The 20,028-nt window shown below is 40.8% G+C and overlaps 1 protein-coding gene across 3 annotated transcripts in view; it reads right to left on the bottom strand.

The window, feature by feature from the left end:
• The window catches only part of wwox (WW domain containing oxidoreductase), a 213,384-nt gene that overhangs the window by 102,195 nt on the left and 91,161 nt on the right, over positions 1-20,028 (bottom strand). The window contains exon 9 of one of the 3 annotated variants that reach the window (XM_061677655.1): positions 18,779-19,006. The exons of the other annotated variants lie outside the window; for them this stretch is intronic. Coding sequence (XP_061533639.1) covers positions 18,884-19,006 — 123 coding nt within the window. The 3' untranslated portion in view covers positions 18,779-18,883. Of the gene's footprint in view, positions 1-18,778; positions 19,007-20,028 lie in introns of those variants that run through there. 3 annotated transcript variants of the gene reach the window in all.

Genomic DNA, 20,028 nt, shown 5'->3' with positions numbered 1-20,028 from the left:
GATGAATTCTCAACGTTTCCTCGACCCTTTCGTTTCGTCTGCTACTCACGGAAGCCCTTCTCTGATTGGCTGACAAATTTCAGTCCAAAATGTCCATCAATAGGCTCGTACGGGCCGAAATTCTGACGGCTTTCCCAAGTCGACGCGCCAAAATTACCGTCACGTTTCAAACGGCGTCACTTGCCCTAAAAATTCAACTTAAAAAGAATGGAACATTATGGGTGAGAAGAGCAGTCTGAGCAGTAGAAGAGATCATGTACTTTAGTCATGAATGGTTTTTCCTGAATGTATTTGTTATGAAGGATTTTAGAGGGCTTTGAAATCTTTAGTCCATGTTTTTTGTTTTGTATTTTTTTTAGAAAATTCCACAAAGATGGCAGCCAAATTTCACGTTGCAAGTTATCGTACTGTACAACGACCGATGCAAGTCTGCTTGAATTTTGGCTTTGATGTGATCAAACAGTATCTTCACCCAGCCTTGCTGCCAAGTCATGGCGGGAGGATGTCGGTGTGGGGTGCGGTATTATGTAAATGAGTAGAATTGTGCGCCATCACAGTCCGTCCAAATGCACACATACAACAACATACAACACACACTGCGGCTTTGTTAGAAGTTAAGACAGCGGCCCTCCAAAATAATTTCATCAGCTATACCAAAGTTTGGATGTGAAAATGATTTCATTTTCACCCACACGTATGGAAAATCAGCTGTTAATTCAAAATTACTCCAACAATAAATAAAAAAAAAATTGGGGTCTAAAGGCAGACAATGCTTGCTAAGGTTAAGTGCACGAGGCCAACATACACAAACACAAACATACACGGACTCTCCATTAACTGTGCTGGAAGCTGCAGAGGAGCATCGCAGCCCCTCCCTACGGCTGCTAAAATATTCATCAGACTCCCTGAGAGCATGTCTGCTAATAGTTATACATGGGGCAGGAGAAAGACGCGAGAGGGAGGGAAGGGGGGGGACAGCTAGGCAGAGGAGAAATTGGGAAGATGAGCGATGCTCCCTGTGTGCATGTCAGCTAATAGTCAAACATGAAGCATTCCAGGAGGGGAGGTGCGGGGGGAAAAAAGAAAAGAAAAAGAGCGAGAGAGTAGGAGGTGACAAGAGGAATTGTTTCAATCAGCCGTTCTCAAATTGAGGTCCGCAAATATCATCTTTTGTTATTTCAAAACAAAATGTGCATGCCTACATATCGGGACATGAGTGCCAATAAAACAAACAAAATAAATCAATTGCTACTCCCTACGTTAGCTTTGGACCAAATAAAAGCTCCGATATGATTGTGACATCACACAAATCAGACATCCGAACCTAAATAAAGTCGTTTTTGGCTTTTGTTTTACAACAAAAGTCGTATTAATACAGGAATAAAATTCTTTTTTTTTTAGAACAAAAGGTGTATTTTGTAGAGAATATAGTCCCTATTATAGAAAGAAAATTGCGAGAATAATGTTGAAATTCACTTAAGATACAATTTTCTTTCATCATTAAACTTTAATATATTAATAATACGATGACTGTGTCTCTCAATAAAATATTACTTTATTCTCATACGATTATGACTTATTATCTCAACAAAATATGTCTTCATTCTTGTAAAACTTTTTATACTTTACTCTCATACTACATAGTTTACTTTCAACGGTAGAAATGTTTTCCTCAAAGAAAATTATTTGTTTTCATAACATTACATATTTTTTCCAAAAAAAGTCAACTTTTTAAATCTAATTTTGGGTTACATGCGGTCATTATGTTTAAACCGTGGTTATCAGGCATAAACCTTGAATTTCCTTTATATATATATATATACATATATATATATATATATATATATGTATATATATATATATATATATATATAAAGGAAATATATATATAATATATAAATAATAATATAATATATAAATATATATATATATATAAATATAAATATATATATATATATATATATATATATATATAAAGGAAATTCAAGGTTTATGCCTGGTTTATATATATATATATATAAAGGAAATATATATATAATATATAAATAATAATATAATATATAAATATATATATATATATAAATATATATATATATATATATATATATATATATATATATATATATATATATATATATATAAAACCAACCTGCCTGTTCTGTTGCATGGCCTTTCAGAATGGTGGCTCTGTATGCCTTGTGCTGGAACAGTTTTGCTGTACAACAGAGGAGTTAGAAATACTCCCTCTGTTTATTTTAAAATTTTTAATTCTTCTTATGTTTATTGAAAATGCAGCCGGACAGAAAAGGGTTTTGGGGGGAACAGACAGAGGGACAGAGTGGACAAGGGGACTAGGGGTGAAAACCACAGCAAAACAATAGTGAGACAGTCTTGATATTTGAACGTAAGTAACATTACAACAGTTAATTGTAAGGGGCGGGGGGAGCACCCGGTGAAGACATGCAATAACTAACCAAGAGAACCAGATAAGAGAGGACAGAGAAGGACAGGACAGGATGTGGGAAATTGAGCAAGGCAGTGTTACTGGCGAGTGGCGCGGTGCGATTCCTTTTTATTGTCTATACGCCTGTAAGAACCTGTAAATTGATATGTTAGTATAACCTGTGTTGTTATTAGCAATCCAAGCACAAGTAATTAAAGTCTATCATTTAGACCCAACCGAGGGGACGCCACAGACCACCCACCAGGCAGGAGGCGGGGTACACCCTGAACTGGTTGCCAGCCAATCGCAGGGCACACACAAACAAACAACCATTCGCACTCACATTCACACCTACGGGCAATTTAGAGTCGTCAATTAACCTACCAAGCATGTTTTTGGGATGTGGGAGGAAACCGGAGTGCCCGGAGAAAACCAACGCAGGCACGGGGAGAACATGTAAACTCCACACAGGCGGGGCCGGGGATTTAACCCCGGTCCTCAGAACTGTGAGGCAGACGCTCTAACCAGTCGGCCACCGTGTCGCCTAAATAAATACATTAAAAATAAATAAATAAAATTTAAAATCACCAATGCCTGTGCGAAGCCACCCCCCGCACCAAAATGCCGAGTCCCGGCGCCCAACCCACAAGGCCACAAGCCCAAAACAGGAATCCGCACATACAAACCACACGACATGATGAAACAGCCCCAAATTACCACCTCAACAACGCTACATCCAACCCCCAGCCGAAACACCAACCAATGAGTACCAAGTCAACGGGGCCACCCCCGCACACACCGCTCCCCAGCCCACAGGTCCGACACCAATAATGGCCATAAAGAACCCCGAGCCAAATGCCAAGAATTTATGAGTTTCAAGAATCCATACTATTGGTACGTCCCTTCCTCGTCTGTTATTTTTTATGCATCATAAACCAATTTTTTTATGCATTATAAACCTATTTAAAGTTTTCAAAATTTCAACTCTCTGACAAACGTAAAACTCCACCTCTTCCCTCACTCTGCGGGAGCCGTGCGCAGTTATGTCGCCTCAAGATTCAAAGTCTGGGATGTTTTTTTTTTTGTTTTTTTAGCCATAACGAGTGAAAATAGGTGTAGACTGTTTTGTTTCAAAAATGGATCGCTGTCATGCTTCAGTGCAGAAGGAACTGGTCAGCCCCGAAGGTAAGCGTGTGCAGATTAATTTCCGCATACTTAGTCAGTTCGTTTTATTGATTGCGACACTCATGGCTCTATGAAGACCTTTGAGAAAGAGTTTGGAAAGATGAAGGTTTGAGAAGTTTTAAGTTTTGAGAAGCCCTGGCTTGAACAGTCCGTGCGTGGAATCACGAGGTCAAAAGTGGGGAAGATGCAGAAAGGGAGCAAAAGATGGAGACCAATACCTTCTTTTCCACTCTCGTCCCTCTCGACTCGCATTCAGATTGAGTGAAAGCCCCTCTTGTCATTGTCACATATTGTACGGACCGTGTCTGTGTGTATGTGTGTGTGTTCAAAGAGACAACCATCAACCAGTAGAACAGTTGTCACTTCAGTGGCCACCAGACATACAACATCAATCATGGAAATATCATTAATGTGCTTTTGTATTTTCAAAACACAAGCTCAGGTAGGCCCTCCGAACCATCCATCTTTGCATCTTACAAACATGCACACGCACACACACACACACACACACACACACACACACACACACACACACACACACACACACACAGCTATATAGAGAAGATACAGACATTCTTTCCTCCGGTCATTAAAATGAGAAACGGCCGCTGGTCTAGGAGCTGTTGAAATACCATTAAGAAATGGAGACAAATGCAGCGGGATCGCAGCCTGCTACTGCAACCTCGCTACACTAAATTAGACAGTGACGAATATTACCAGGATGAGGTCGTGTGCGCAAACACAACACGCACACGCATTCACGTAAAGCCACGCACCCGCGGACAGACACTCGTCTGCACACAAACAGTGCGAATAAAAAGCGAGAGGGGAGGCCCTTCAGTGGATTAATTAGTAATTATCCTAATTAAATGTTTCCTTGATCACCTGTCCTGATATACGGCTGATGATTACCTTCAAGAGATGATTAAATGATAGTGTTAACGGCGTTGACTAATATCATGGCAAAGAATTAATGAGAGTTTGTACTGAGGAGTCAAGTGGAACTGAGGCGCCAATTTAAGATTGAATTAGCTTTGATTTAATCAGTTCGGAGCTAATTGTCAGCACAGTGATGGGAAAAGTTTCTGGTATTTGTTCATAGGTGAAGATTTACATTTCACACAGTGGGAAGAAAAAGTGTGCGAACCCTTTGGAGTTTCTTACATTTCTGCATAAATTGGTTATAGAATGGGCTCTGATCATCTAAATCGCAAGAATAACAAAAAGACGCTTAAACTAATAAAACACAAACAATTATATATTTTCATATTTTTATTGAAAATAAACATTTACAGGACAGGGAGGAAAAAGTAAGTGAACCCTCAAATGTAGTAACTGGTTGACCCTTGACCCTTTGCCAGCAATAACCTCATGCCCCAGCATCTCAGTCGTGTTCAGGTCAGGACTTTGACTGGGCCACTCCAGAATACGCATTTTCTTCTTCTGAAGCCATTCTGTTGTTGATTTGCTTTTGTGTTTTGGATCATTGTCCTGTTGCAACACCCATCCTCGTTTGAGCTTCAACTGTTAGACAGATGGCCTCCGAGTTCATCTGCAAAATATCTTAATAAACTTGTGATTTCATTTTTTCATTGATGATGGCAAGCTGCGCAGGCCCTGAGGTAGATAAGGACGCCCATACCATGATGCTCCCTCCACCATGCTTCACAGTTGGGATAAGCTTTTGATGTTGGTGTGCTGTGCCATTTTACCTCCACACATGGCGTTGTGTGTTCCTCCCAAACAATTCAACTTTGCTTTCATCTGTTCACAGAATATTTTCCAGTAGGGCTGTTGAACATCCAAGAGCTCTTTAGCAAACTTCAAACATGCAATAATGTTTTTTTACACAGCAACGGCTTCCTCCTTGATGTTCTCCCACGAACGGCATTCTTGTTTAATGTTTTACGTATGATAGTTTTGTCAACAGAGATGTTGGCATGTACCACTGATTTCTTCAGTTGACACTGTAGGGTTCTTTTTTACCTCATTGAGCATTCTGTGCTGTCCTCTTGCAGTCATCTTTATAGGATGGCCACTCCTTGGAAGAGAAGCAACAGTGCTGAAGTTTCTCCATTTATGGAAAATTTGTCTAACCGTGGACTGATGACTTTTAGAGATACTTTGGGAACCTTTTCCAGCTTTATAGATAAGTATATATATAATACTGACCTCTAGGCAATTCAGATGCTGTGACCTGACCTCAATTCACACTATTCACACCAGACATCCCAGGAATCTTGCTGAACCACAACAGTTCATACTGATCGGCAACAGCAGGAAACATTTGCTTGAGGTTATGGTTCACTTACTTTATCCTGCTTGTCTTGTGAATGTTTCTATGTTATTTTCAATACAAATATGAAAACATAATTGTTTGTGTATTATTACTTTCAACAGACTCTGTTTCTTTATCCTTTATTCCGAAGGGTTCATATACTTTTTCCACCCACCGTAACTTATTGTATGAAATCCAATTCAATTCTCACTTGAATTAACTAATTTATTTACTTTTTGTTATTATTGTAGTCCAACATTCTAATGCCATTTTTCCACTACACAGCACAGCTCAGCTCACTTGGCTCACTCCCACGTTTTATTTAAGCGTAAACAGAGGACCGCTGCAGAAAAGTGGAGACTGTGGAGTAGAATTAAACACCTTAGGTACAGCAACGACCGTAACCAAGCTAACATTCGTAACAGTGTGTATCCAAAGATATGCCATCTTGAATGCATACATTACTTGCATCAACACTGCACTGCGTTGTTATCCAAAGAAGCAGACTGTAACCCTAAAATGGTGAGGAAATGCTTCTCATCATGAGTTGATTGCGTTACTTAGCCTAATGCAAACCAATCAACGAGGCTAACCTTGCAAGCGGGGTCGATGCTCATTTAAAAGTGTATCGATTAACAGTTGTGATTATTGATCACGCCATGCGGCCCCGGACACGACTGACGGGTTTGATGGGTCGTGATCCCGATGCAAAGATGGAGATGGGGGGTACGACACATACCAATTTCCACCGTCTTAACCCATCTGACAGTTGACAATCGGCCTTAGCTGACTTGCATTGCAAGGGAGGTAAAATGCTTAAATTTGGCCCATTGTTGGTATGTAAGGATTTGCACTGGTTAAGGTTTAATTAAGATTTACCATTCTCAGGCCTGACCATTTTCCAAGCAGATCGGGGAGGCCCCAAACCAAGGGATAATCACAAAGTATAATCTTTAAGAGGCACCCGAAAATTAGGCCTTTCCTGATTTTGATGGGTTAAGGGGAAATAAATTACTTTTAATAAAGCCCACACAAGATAATCACTTGGATAATCTCTAAGAGACACCCGACAATTTGGCATTTGCCCACTTTGATTGCATGGGAGGTAGAAATGCTTACATTTGCCACGATTGTCAGTGTGTGTGAAAACCAAATTTGCGATTGTAATTATTGAACAGATTTCACTTTTACGATTGTTGGCTTTGACATTTTTTGAGCAGATCATGGAGGGGGGGAAAAAAACACTCTTATTTCAGATGACACGCATGATAATCACTCAGCATGATCTTTAAGAGAGGGATGATACTCAAAACTGACCCGATTGTTACTACTGAATGTGTGCGAGGGTTTGTGATTAGGTGAATGCTCAAATTAGGCCCCGTTGTTGGTGTGTGTATACCTCACTGAAGGATTTGCGATCAAAAATACTGAACAGGTTTAACATTAAATGTACGAATATCGGCCTCGACTGTTTCTGGAAAAGATGGCGGAGGGGGGGAAAAAAAACAATAATAATCACTCAACACACCCCACACCACAGGATAATCGTTGAGGATAATCTTTCAGAGACATCCAACAGTCTGGCCTTTGCTGACTTAGATCAGAAGGGCTGAAAAAGCTCAAATTGGATTGTCTTAACACACTTCCACTTCTCCAATTTGAAGAGATTATTTGGAGGATCATCATATTATCTGAACATCCTTCTTTCACCTCTTCAAATTTGGCCTTCGCCCCCGTCTCGTCCCGCTTCCCTCCAGCACCGCGTCGGCCGCGCATGCCAAGCAGATAGAAAGCAGTAATATTCAATTATTGTATGCGCGCCATTCCCATCCCGCCCCAAATTGATTTCTTTCAGAACGGCGGCGTCGCTCAGCGGCGACACGCACGCACGCCATGTTTCCTCCATCTACCACAGCCTACGCAAATTACTCCCCCATCTGTTCTCCCTCCTCGCACCCTCTACCCCTCCCCTCCCCTTTCCCCACCGCGGTTATCGGTGGCCGCCGTTGGCCCGGCTCCCGCGCACCGACATTTAATCTCTCTTTAATCTCTTTACATTGTAATGGGAAATGGTTTTGTGTTTTACTATTAGATTGGAGCCGCACCACCGCAGGACTTTGGTGTTTAGGAGTGGGAGGTGTTTCCCATTCTTTATGATTTATGTTTTTTTTTTCTTGAATCATCTTGCATAAAATTATTATCTGTGTTGTGCGATTGTACAAACTAAAGCAGGATATTTGTACTGGGAGTGGACTCAAAGGAGAACAGAGAGGGTTTGTTAGGGATTAAAATGTGTGTGGGGGGGGGGGGGGGGAACTAAATGGAGTCAACTCAGTCATTATCAAATTCCAAGGAGGCTCCGTCTGCATGTCTTTCTTTTTCTTTGGCTTTTTTGGACACATATTCCAATAAAAAGGAGCGGCCTGAACAGTTGATGAAGTCCATTATTGCAAATAAAAAAAATAGTAATAATTGACAAATCTGTCAAGAATTCTTTCGAAATAATCAATGAATCGGATTAAAAAAACATTTTTAAAATGTTCATCGATTTATTCAAAAACAGGAAATTATTTCAAACTGACAGTGCAGAAAATGCACAAACATAAGTTATGATTCAGTTACTAGTTTGGTGTGTAACATATCAGAAAATGGGCAAAAATGTTGCTTATTGTTTTCCAAACGAAAAGCAGATGTTTGCGAAAGTCTTATTTTGATTAAACCCAAACATAATCAGTCTGCTTTCATGGAGGACTCCAGAAATCTGAGAATATAAAGAGGCCGAAACAATTTTAAGTTTGTCTCTAAACAATCACTCAATTATCAAAATAGTTGTCAATTAACTTAATAATGGATTAGTTGTTGATTAATCAATGAATTGTTCAACCTCTACTATCAAGTTAATCTAGTGCATAGGTGTCAAACTAAAACCAGAAACGAAGGTTCATGTGGTCAACAGTGTCACCTGTTTTCATTACTTCCTATGGGAAAACAATTGAAATCCAAACAATTTGTGTTAGAAATTTCCTCATGTCAGCTCACGACATCTTCATAAAGACCTTTAAAGTCGTCCTCTTGCATCAAAAGCCGCACAGAGACCGCGCGAACCCAATCAATACTTCATATGGCTTGGATTATTGTTTATCAGGATTCCAAACCTCGTGCCTCTACAGTCATGTAAAGCAAGCATTGATTTTCCCATAAAAGTAGTGGGTGTTTTTTTTTTTTTTTTTTTTTTTTTTTTTACGCAGGTCCGATTATGAACTTCATATTGAGTGGAGCGGCATTCACAATTGTTGATGCTTAAAACCGACGGTACATGCGTGTACAGTACAACTAACCCCAGCTTTATCGCGATTCATCGTTTGTGACCCTGCTATATCACGGATTTTTTAAACAATCGTTTTTAATGGGTTTTTACAGCATGCAGGCAAGAGTGACCGTAGAGTTGCGCGCATTTGGTGATACATCTCCAATGACAAACTAAAATCGTTGTATGACGGAGACGATCCAAGTTTAGCCTGGGTTGTTAGTGGAAGCTACAGAGAGTCTTCGCCTCATGTGCATGTTCACGTGCACTTCATGTGGATTTGTTCCAAATCAAATAATCCGTGAGCCATTTTTTATTCAAGTTGTTCTACTTTAAGTGTAATGTTGTTCTACTTTAAGTGTAATGTTGCAAGATGAGTTTGAAATGACATTGAAACATTTTGGTAACAATTTGCTGTGTGTTTTACGGCTCAAACCAGTAATATAGGCAATTCTAAAGACCAAATGAGTAGCCGGGGTTTACTGTAAACATCGTACACACGCACAGAGTGAGAAAGGCGTGCGTGGCCCCCACGTGCACAGCTTCCCTCTCCCCTATTCTAATTAAAGGGACCTCTCTGCCCCGGGTGTGCGTGTGATATTGACACTTAGCTCCGTACAATAAACTTTATTGGCAAGCCCTGCTTGATGACAGCACTAAACTAGAATAACAAGGAATATGGGAGGAGGGGACGTGGATTAAGTACTAAACAGAAATTAGCGCCCGTGTTCAAATATCTGCCGTATTTGCGGGAGGAAGCAGCTGGCCGGACGAAAATGTGCAGAAATAAAAAAGGAGGACATGAAAGTGAAATACAGTAAAGGTGGAAAAGCAGAGTAGGGAGGGGGAAAGATATATATGGAGGGACGGTGGAAGGGAAAGAGGGATAGATTTTCCGTCATTAATGATCTATGGAAAATCCTCCGTCTATTTCCAGATATACTGTTAATGGCGGGCGTGCTGCATTTCAAATCGTTGCTGTCCTGAACTCTGCTATCGGCTGCTGCTTCATCTAATATTCATCCTCTGGAGGTCGGCGGCACAGGTGGCACGCAGACGACTAAACGGTGCAGAAGAGGAGGAGACGCTAAACGGCATTTATGGCTGTGCCACATGTGACTTTCATCCGTGGACAAAACACAACCACAGTCTCAAAAAGCCTTTTGTCCCCCTTGGACGTACGACTTTACAACTTGTCAGTGGCCGGCCAGCTCGGAACACGGTCACCGCCACAGAAACTTTCAAAGACTCGTAGAGAGAGACTCGGAATTTGGATTTAGTCGTATTTTTGTTTGTACCTTCAATCTGCGTTTTTAGAGTTTAGTATTTTTATCTATGTCTTTATGTTTGTATTCTCTTTTGTGAAGCAAATTACTGGAAGCTGGAATTTCTTATCTATCTATCTAACTATCTATCTAACTATCTACGCCAGTGTATATTATAAGTGAGTACCTAAAGTAAATTGTGGCATTAGTAAAAAAAAAAAAAATAATTTTTTAAATGTTTAAAAAAAAAATAATAATAATAAAAACAATTAAAAATGCTAATATTCATGCAAAATTCTTACATTCAATAAAATAATATAGAACATCTCCAACTGTGTCTGGGGGCATTTGGGAAGTTTGTTTTCATGATGAATTTATGTTAAAATGTCTTCTGAGGCCTCTGAAGGCAACCAACAACCACAAAAGAGCAAGATGTTTCACACAATTTAGAAGGATTTCATACAAAAACATAAGATAATTAGTGGTTAACTGACACATTTTGGAAGTTTGATGTATGTTTTTTTTTCTCATGTCTAACCTCATTGTAGTTTGGTGGCAACCAACACCCGAAAAATGTCCTTGTTGCTAAACAATTTAGTGGGATTTTGTACAAAATTTGTCTAATTAGTGGTGAAGTGCTATATTTTGTGTGTTGGCTTTTTTTTTTTTTTTTTTTTTTTGTAATAATGAACTTATGACAACATATCTAACCCCTATAACTCTGTAATGCAAGCTACTGTATGCTGGAATTTACTAGAGTTTTTCCAATTTACTACAATGTATCTACTCAGCGCAAGAAGATGTAGCATTAACTTCTTCCGATACCTTCAGGCGTTCGAGGTGCAACTCTTGAACGTGGCCGTCAAATTGCCATCTGGAGTGCTAAATCAATTAGGGATAATAGAACAGGGAGGCATGCTGTTCAATCACCATAGTGCAGTTCGACATATACTGTAGTCCACTTTAGGTACTTTTGTTGTAGCAATGAAAGGAAACCCTGCTTACAATTATGTGAAAAATGGTATTCAGGTGCATACCATATGCATATGCACTCACTGCTCACAATATTAAGTACACATTCACAATCTAATATTATAAAATACTGCATACACCTCTCAGTGCAGTTGTACACCATTTTAAACTACAACCACAATATTATACATTTATTACGTTGTTATTTTAGGATTCACTTAGATTGTGCAGGTGTTCTTAATGCTATGCACGTTCACGGTACTCGTTAGTACTCAATGTGCAATTTTCACATTTAACAGTTGAGGGTCTTTGTGAGAAGAAATCAACAAATAACTCCAAAGCCTTTAGCACCCGTTTCTCTCACAAAGTCAAGTTGAACTACAATGACCCCTACTGGCCAAAGGTGGTACACACGGAGAGAGCTCTGACTCATCAACAAGCACAAAACACAAGCAGAGATGACAGCTGAGCCAAACACTTTCTTTTTTTGTTTTATTTTGTGATGAATAATCTCCTCCAAACTGGGTTTTGGGAGGTTTTTTGTTTGTTTGTTTGTTTTTGAGTCACGCCATATTCGCCAAGTTCTCCACAGCTTCTCGTGCCTCATGAGGTCTTGGCAGGATTTGGGCTGTGGAGCGACTTGGCTTATTCACCCAAAGTGTAACCTCCTCCACGGTGCAAGGACATGAGTAAATAACTTGTAAGTGAGTAAGAAATGCCATTTAATTTACAGTACATATAACTTTATAGTGATCAAAGAGAGGACTTAAAAGGTTCTTGGTTAAAATGCAAATCAAATACATGACAGTGTGTTTTAATAATTGCATAACTAATTAAATCCTGTTATCAATCGACAATCGGTCCAAATTTCAACATTTTCTCAGCCTTGCAATCAAACTCAGCAAAAGATTATCTCTATTGATTATCCTGAGCGATTATCTTGTGGTATGTTTTGAGTGATTTTTCCTCCCTGATCTGAAAAAAAAAAAAAAAAAAAAAACGATCGGGGCCGAGAATCATCAATGCTAAACCTGCTTAAAATTTAACTTCATAGTCAGCAAAGCCCCAATGATTGGAGGCCTCTGAAAGATTATCATGAATGATTATACTTTGGTGTGGGGTGTGTTAAGATTGATTTTACCTCACTGATCCAATCAAAAAATGGTTTGGCAAAAATAATCATAAATGCTAAACCTGATTAATATTTACAATTAAAGTCAACAAAGGCCCAATTGTTGGATGCCTCTGAAAGATTATCATGAGTGATTATCCTGTGGTGTGAGTTGTGATTTATTCCTACCCAATCTTCTTGGACAGTGGTCGGGCCGACAATCGTAAATTTCAATTCCAATTCCAATGAAGTTGGGACGTTGTTTTAAACATAAATAAAAAACAGAATATAATGATTTGCAAACCATGTTCAACCTATATTTAATTGAATACACTACAAAGACAATATATTTAATCTTCAAACTGATACACTTTATTGTTTTTAGCAAATAATCATTAACTTAGAATTGTATGGCATCTGTGATGGTATAGGGCTGTGTTAGTGCCAATGGCATGGGTAACTTACACATCTGTGAAGGCACCATTAATGCTGAAAGGTACATACAGGTTTTGGAGAAACATATGCTGCCATCCAAGCAATGTCTTTTTCATGGACACCCCTGCTTATTTCAGCAAGACAATGCTTAACCACATTCTGCACGTGTTACATCAGCGCGGCTTCGTCGTAAAAGAGTGCGGGTACTCGACTGGCCTGCCTGCAGTCCAGACCTGTCTCCCATTGAAAATGTGTGGCGCATTATGAAGTGTAAAATACAACAACGGAGACCCCGGACTGTTGAACAGCTGAAGCTGTACATCAAGCAAGAATGGGAAAGAATTCCACCTACAAAGCTTCAACAATTAGTGTCCTCAGTTCCCAAACGTTTATTGAATGTTGTTAAAAGAAAAGGTGATCTAACACAGTGGTAAACATGACTCTGTCCCAGCTTTTTTGGAAGGTGTTGCAGCCATAAAATTCTAAGTTAATGATTATTTGATAAAACCAATAAAGTTTATCAATTTGAACATTAAATATCTTGTCTTTGTAGTGTATTCAATTAAATATAGGTTGAACATGTTTTGCAAATCATTGTATTCTGTTTTTATTTATGTTTAACACAACGTCCCAACTTCATTGGAATTGGGGTTGTACGATATTTCCAAATCATTGGCAATATCCTTGTGAATGGTCAACACCAAGTAGGACTGCGTCACAGACTTCGCGATTGTGACGCGAAAAGGAACGACACCAAATTAGCAAGCTCGCTGGAGTTTGTCATCCGATTGTCTGCTGAGATATGGTTATGTGTGGTGTTCTGTCTTGGTCATGTGGAGTACACCACACACGATAAGAGCAGTACGCACACGCGATGATTTTTTTTGTCATGTGTGGTCTCACACATTTAAAAAAACATTTAGGATGTTAAAAATCAGCATGTGCGTACCCCACTTGAGCTGAGATTCAGCAGCGCTCATCTAGAGAAGCAACGTGCTTTGGGGCTCACCTTGAAGAACCACTGACCCTGCATCCCTTTACTGCGTCTCCAATTAGAGGAGCGAGAGGAGGAGGGGATAGAAGTGAAAACCAGAGAAAGAAAAAGCAGGGGGGAGATGTTCGTATTTCACAAGTGTGCTTCCATAAAGAGCACTGACCCACGTGGCGTTCGGTTATCTTCCCCCGTGCCAGACGGAGGGCCAATAATCGGAAACGTCATCAAGATCACACTTTTATTCTCTTCTCCTTGCCGGCATTGTGACAGCTGAACAGTCTTCTGCCTCGCATATTCCGAGGTTCTGTGCTCTAATCTCGGCTTTTTTGTTTTGTTCGTTTTAACAGAAGCAAAGACTCCCTTTGTCAAGTTCACCATCGTCTTCAGTTGCGAGTGGTTTAACTAATACAAGCAAAACGGACTCTAGTGTGCCCCCCCCCCCCACCCCCACCCCCCACACCCTTCGATTGATCCCACTCCGTCTTCATGATCATGTCAGCAATACATCCGATCCATCAGTGGCGTGGCGGGACGGACGCGAGAGAACAGAAATGTGACGGAAAATAAGAGGACGCGTGTCACCGGCGCTGAGCCGCTATTGATCCCGTCGCTGTCTTTTCCGATACGCTATGGACTTAACATGGACTTATGCCTTCTTGAGCACAACTGGGACCACTCCCAGCATCCTCCCCCCGCAGGACGCTGGCACAATGCTTCAAAAGAACATTTTGTTTATATGCTCAATAGTGCAAACGTCAATGAAATTATCCGATCGTTAATTTCCTATCCGCTGCAAACTTAATGCGGACCCACGGAGTGGGCAGCTCATATCCAATAAGGACATTCAATCGCCATCACTCAGCTCTCTGCACTGCGCATCGCATACGTCAATGGAGCTCGGCAGCCTACGAGAGCTGTTGCTCACGCTCACGCGCACGCACACACAGACAGACACACGCATACACACAAATACACACACATAATACTCTGGAGACAACAAGCGCATGCTTCATCACACGATGCGCCATCAGCTCTTCAGCGCGCTGAGGCTCAGGTGGTTGCGTCGTCGCCTACCATCCCAAAAATTGTGGGATCATCTTATCATGAGTAATTAGTTGTGGACCACTTGTGGAGTGGGGGACACAGTATTCAGGGGGCACATTTTACTGCTCAAGAAAATAAAAAATGTGCACACATTAACCCTTAAATATGACTTCAATGAATGAGCTGTTGAACGCCGGGCAGTTTTCAGGTGTGGCTCACACAGCCGGCAGGAATGAGCAGTTGGGCAGTTTCGCCAGATTCAATATTCAAAATGGTTTTGGCCAACAGTGACAACTGATCACTCTGATTGGCTGTTAGCTAGCGAATCAGAGCAAGAAAGAAAACAAACAGCAGAGAAAAAGGCATTATCTCGTAAATTAAGCTTCGCTGAATGTTGCTCTTCACTTAGATTTGTTCCTGCTTGTATTATGAGTGTGTTGGGCAAGGTTAGTATGTGTGCATTTTATTTCATAAAACCCTGACTATGGATTGTATGACAAACAATGATTTCTCGGCCACGTTCACTATATTGCAAGGTAAACCTGATGAATAACCATTTTTGGAAGGTGTGAGTGTGGTCTTCCTGCTATTTGGCCATTTAAGCTTCTTCTATAAGTCAAAAGAGCCGACATTTTCTGTATGTGACTTAACAGAGCCACCATATTCTCAGGTAGACACCACTCGGTGCAACAAACACAAAATGAGAAAACACATGTGATAAAAGGAGCAGAAAAAAAGGCAGTCAAAAAAGTGGGGGATCACATGCGTAAAGTAGTTCCATTCAGTGCATTCACTCAAAAGATTTGCTTATTTGAGTGAGTCGTTTGTGAACGACTTAATATTATGCGAGCCCCATCTACCGCTTCGTCCCGCCCCTCCCAAAAAAATGCTTGGTATGCAAATACCATATTATATATATATATATATATATATATATATATATATATATATATATATATATAGAGCCACACTCACTTTGTAGTGGTTTATTGAATGCCAGGAGAAGAATAAAACACAAGCACACGCACACAGGCACTGCTGTCGGCCACAGCTCACGCCCAGACACTCACACACAGACTCGCCGATGTCACATGCCACTAAACAATTTCCCGCCTCTTAAAGGCACATGCATGTATGCAGAAATTATAATACGTGTAGTATTTTATGTACATTTCATACTTGTAATTGTGTGTGTGTGTGCGTGTGCATGTGTTAAACATGCATTTTTGGGAATGTGGGAGGAAGCTGGAATACCCGGAGAAACCCCGCACAGCCCAGATTCACGCTTCCATATTTCTCTCAAAGCTTGTTTCCTGATACATTTTGAGATCAATGTCCGCTTCTGAGTTTGATCATACAAATCTATAGCTCTGCATTGCATGCGATGCAGAAAATGCCGCACGAGAACGCTATCGACTCCCGTACAGCTCCAGAACACTATTGACATTCACACAGGTGGAGCACCCGTCTCAATCCAGCGGTTGTTTGCTAAACATGCGAGAGCCCCGCACCGAGACTCCGGGGTCCCGGGGTCCAAGGGTCAAGTAGAATCAAACCAGGTAGGCGATTGCCTGAGCCGGTCTAAGTGTAATGACTAATCAATGCTGGAATGCATTAGCCTAATCTAATGGGCCAGGTGGGAGAGGACAACGGTAGACGCATGAAATGCATGATTGAGCACAACATGCAAAAGCAACGCAATCAATAACACATAGAGTGCCCCAAACCCCAAGAGGGGTCCCCGCTACCACCACATTTCATTTTAGGTGGCGCTCTGCATGTGCGGGTGTAAATATGTATGCTTGGTTGGTTCGGGGAGGACAGGAAAGGAGCCAGCCTGTTTTTCCTCTGATTGATTGGATTATGAAATGAAATGAGAAGAAAAAGAATATTAAATAAAGTTTTTTTTTTTGGTTTGTTTTTTGGGCCGACACCCCCTCACACTTGAATGAATAAGCATTGTTTCTCCCCGATTCCCCCGGGTGAGGCCAATATGGATGAAAACAAGGTGCTAATAGTGATGGGTGGAATATAGGATGTAAACATGGGGAATATCGGGAACAAACAAAAAGGTGCATTTGAGGGTTAGGTGTTCTTTATCTTTCTGTCACATGAGACTGTGAGTGTGAGTGTGAGTGTGTGTGTGTGTGTGTGTGTGTGTGTAAGCGTGTCGAGTTTCTTGTCTTTCTATCTCAGTGTGACTTAGTGGCTTTAACGTGTGGACATTTTTCTTTGCATTGACACAATGCACTCAGTGTGTGTGTGTGTCTGTGTTTTTGTCTTCCAATCTTAGTGCGGAACAACTGTTGACATAACCACCTTTAGTCTGCTGACATTTGTCTTTACATGGACACAACAACGATGCCAGGATAAACTCCTTTCACTGTATTAGAGTGTGTGTGTGTGTGTGTGTGTGTGTGTGTGTGTGCGTGCGTGCGTGTGTGTGTGTGTGGACATTACTCCTTGCATGGGCACAAAAATAATGCCACGAGTAACTCAGTCCACTGCATTTGAGTATCGGTGTGAGTGCGCGTGCATGTACAGGTATGTGTAAGAGGGAAGGAGAGCGAGCGAGAGAGAAAATGAGAGAGAAAAAGAGGTGTGGGACAGAGAGAGAGAGCGAGAGAGAGAAATGACAAGTAAGGGACAAGAGCCAGTCAGAGTAGAGGACAGGCCTGGGTCAATACTTGGGAGCACATACTGCTGACACTGCACCGCTCAACAAACACACACACACACACACACACACACACGCACGCACGCACAAGAACGTGAGCACACACACACACGTTTAGAGAGCAATGTACACAAAAGACATAGTGCCATCAAACACTCAGTCAAAGACAGTAAAACGACGCGTGGATGTCTATGCTAGATATGAAGTGTCAATCGAGGAACTGGTCTTGTCTAAATGTTTTGCGCACTATGACCACGCAAATCAATATGCTTTATATGCAGTGATTGAAAATCTACACGTGCTCTGACACATACAGTACGTAGGTGCATGATTGTTTTTTTGTTTGTTTTTTTATTAAGACTGTGGTCCATTAACAATTGTACAACGGTGTAGAATAGCACAAGGAGTTATATAACCCATGGCATTTGATCTTAAGGAACAATTTTACCGTCACATAAGAAGGGGCTCAAGTTCCAACCTGAGGCCCTTTGGGCAAAGTTCAGATTTTTAACCGCTTGACCAGGGTGGCCCCATTTCGGTCCATTTGCGTGCCAGTTCTGGTTTTTCTGTAATCATCTTCCAGCATCGCTCAGTTCCTCGCCCAAAATACAGTATATTTGTAAAAAAGATACTTTAACAATTTCCTTTGTTCTCCGGATGGGATGTATTGACCAGTGGCATCATGTACAGCCCGTTTATGCTCCAGAGAGGCCTACAATAGTTGAAAATCTGCTATAACACTTTTTCGGTAATTGTAAACCATCAAACACCTACTACTTTAAAACAAACAGAGCAGCAACAAATACAGACCATACACCAAAACTCATGAGTATATAGTCTTGCAAATTTCGAAATCTAGACTTGCTTAAATACTGTAAAAACCCATAAAAATGATTAAAATCTGCGATATAGCTGGGGTTCACGCTACATGAGCGAAGTAGGGATATTAGACACCATTTTACGTTTATTTTGTGCCTCTACTGTGTGTACAAGCGTGTGTTTGGGGTGGGCACAATAAAGGAAGGGTGCAATGGCGGGGGGCCCCCTTTTCCGTCTTTGAAACAAATTAGCGCGCAGTGCCTTATTGAGTGAGGCACAGTGTGTAAGTGAAACTGATGAGAGATGTGTGAGCGGCGAGGACTGGCCTACAAGTATGTGGCGGGGGTCACAGGTTAATCCCTATCGATCGGCTCCGCAGTGTGCATACAGCCACACAGGAAGACAATGGAGAAGAGGCCCGCCGCCGCATGGGGAATCGCCGACACTCTCACGCACACGCCATCCGTTGCCTGGTGCTAAGAAGGGGAAGGGCAAGAAAATGAAGTATCATTTAATGCCTAAATAGGCAGTTAATCAGCCTGATCTTGGACAGATTGCATACCGCGACCTTTTGGCCATTAATGAGATATGATCTTCACTTCCACACGACGAGATGAGGAGGAGCACCGTTCCTCATTTAAAGTGGACATATTGCGCAAAATTGACTTTTTAATGTGTTGTATACAAATAGTTGGGTCTCTGGAGTGCTTGCAATCCATCAAGTGTGAAATGAAACAACCAAGTAAATCTTTTATCTGCCTATTTATGAGAACGCGTCTGTGAGCGAGCCGTTTTGCACCTCTGCAGTTATCATGTAATAATCATTTGCATAATAACTGAGCCCACAACGAGCTTCTCCACCCATGACATGATCAGCAAGGCGTTGTGAAGATCCACAGCCACTTTCAAGCATCTGAAACACTATCACTGAGAAATATTTGTCAGGTTAATGGTTGGACTAGCTATTGGCCCAGCGGTATATGGGCCTGGGTGAGCAGTGGTTCACTTGCATGAGACTAGTTTCAACAAGACAAGAAATATGTAGAACATGTACTATAATTATCTAACCTTGGGGTAAATTTACTCACATATTTAAAATGTTAAAACAAAAATAATAATTTAAAAATAAATAAATAAAATGCCTCTCCTTTAAAGGCCCTGCAAAGGGAAAATAAATTTAACACATCACAGAGAAGTCTAACAACTATGCCAAATCTGAATGATTAAAAAAAAATAAAAAAATTGCCAAGTATATAAATTGAGGCTTTGAAAAAAATCAAGTGGTTGTCGCCGCTCTCAAATACTATAGGCATGTCCACTGAACGCATGAAACCACACTTCGCACAACTGTCAATCAAATTCTTTAAAAAAATGCTACTTTGACAAGCATCTTTTTTATGCCTACACATATCTACATGTTTGAACTGCAAAAATATATCCACTTAAAACCTCTGGTGGCTGGAATATAGTGGCTTTTCCATGTTGCTACAACAAGCCG

Source organism: Phycodurus eques, chromosome 5, assembly GCF_024500275.1.
Source record: "Phycodurus eques isolate BA_2022a chromosome 5, UOR_Pequ_1.1, whole genome shotgun sequence".
Taxonomy (NCBI): Eukaryota; Metazoa; Chordata; class Actinopteri; order Syngnathiformes; family Syngnathidae; genus Phycodurus; species Phycodurus eques.
The sequence above is the reverse complement of the archived record's forward strand: the minus strand, read 5'-3'. Positions and strand labels throughout refer to the sequence as shown.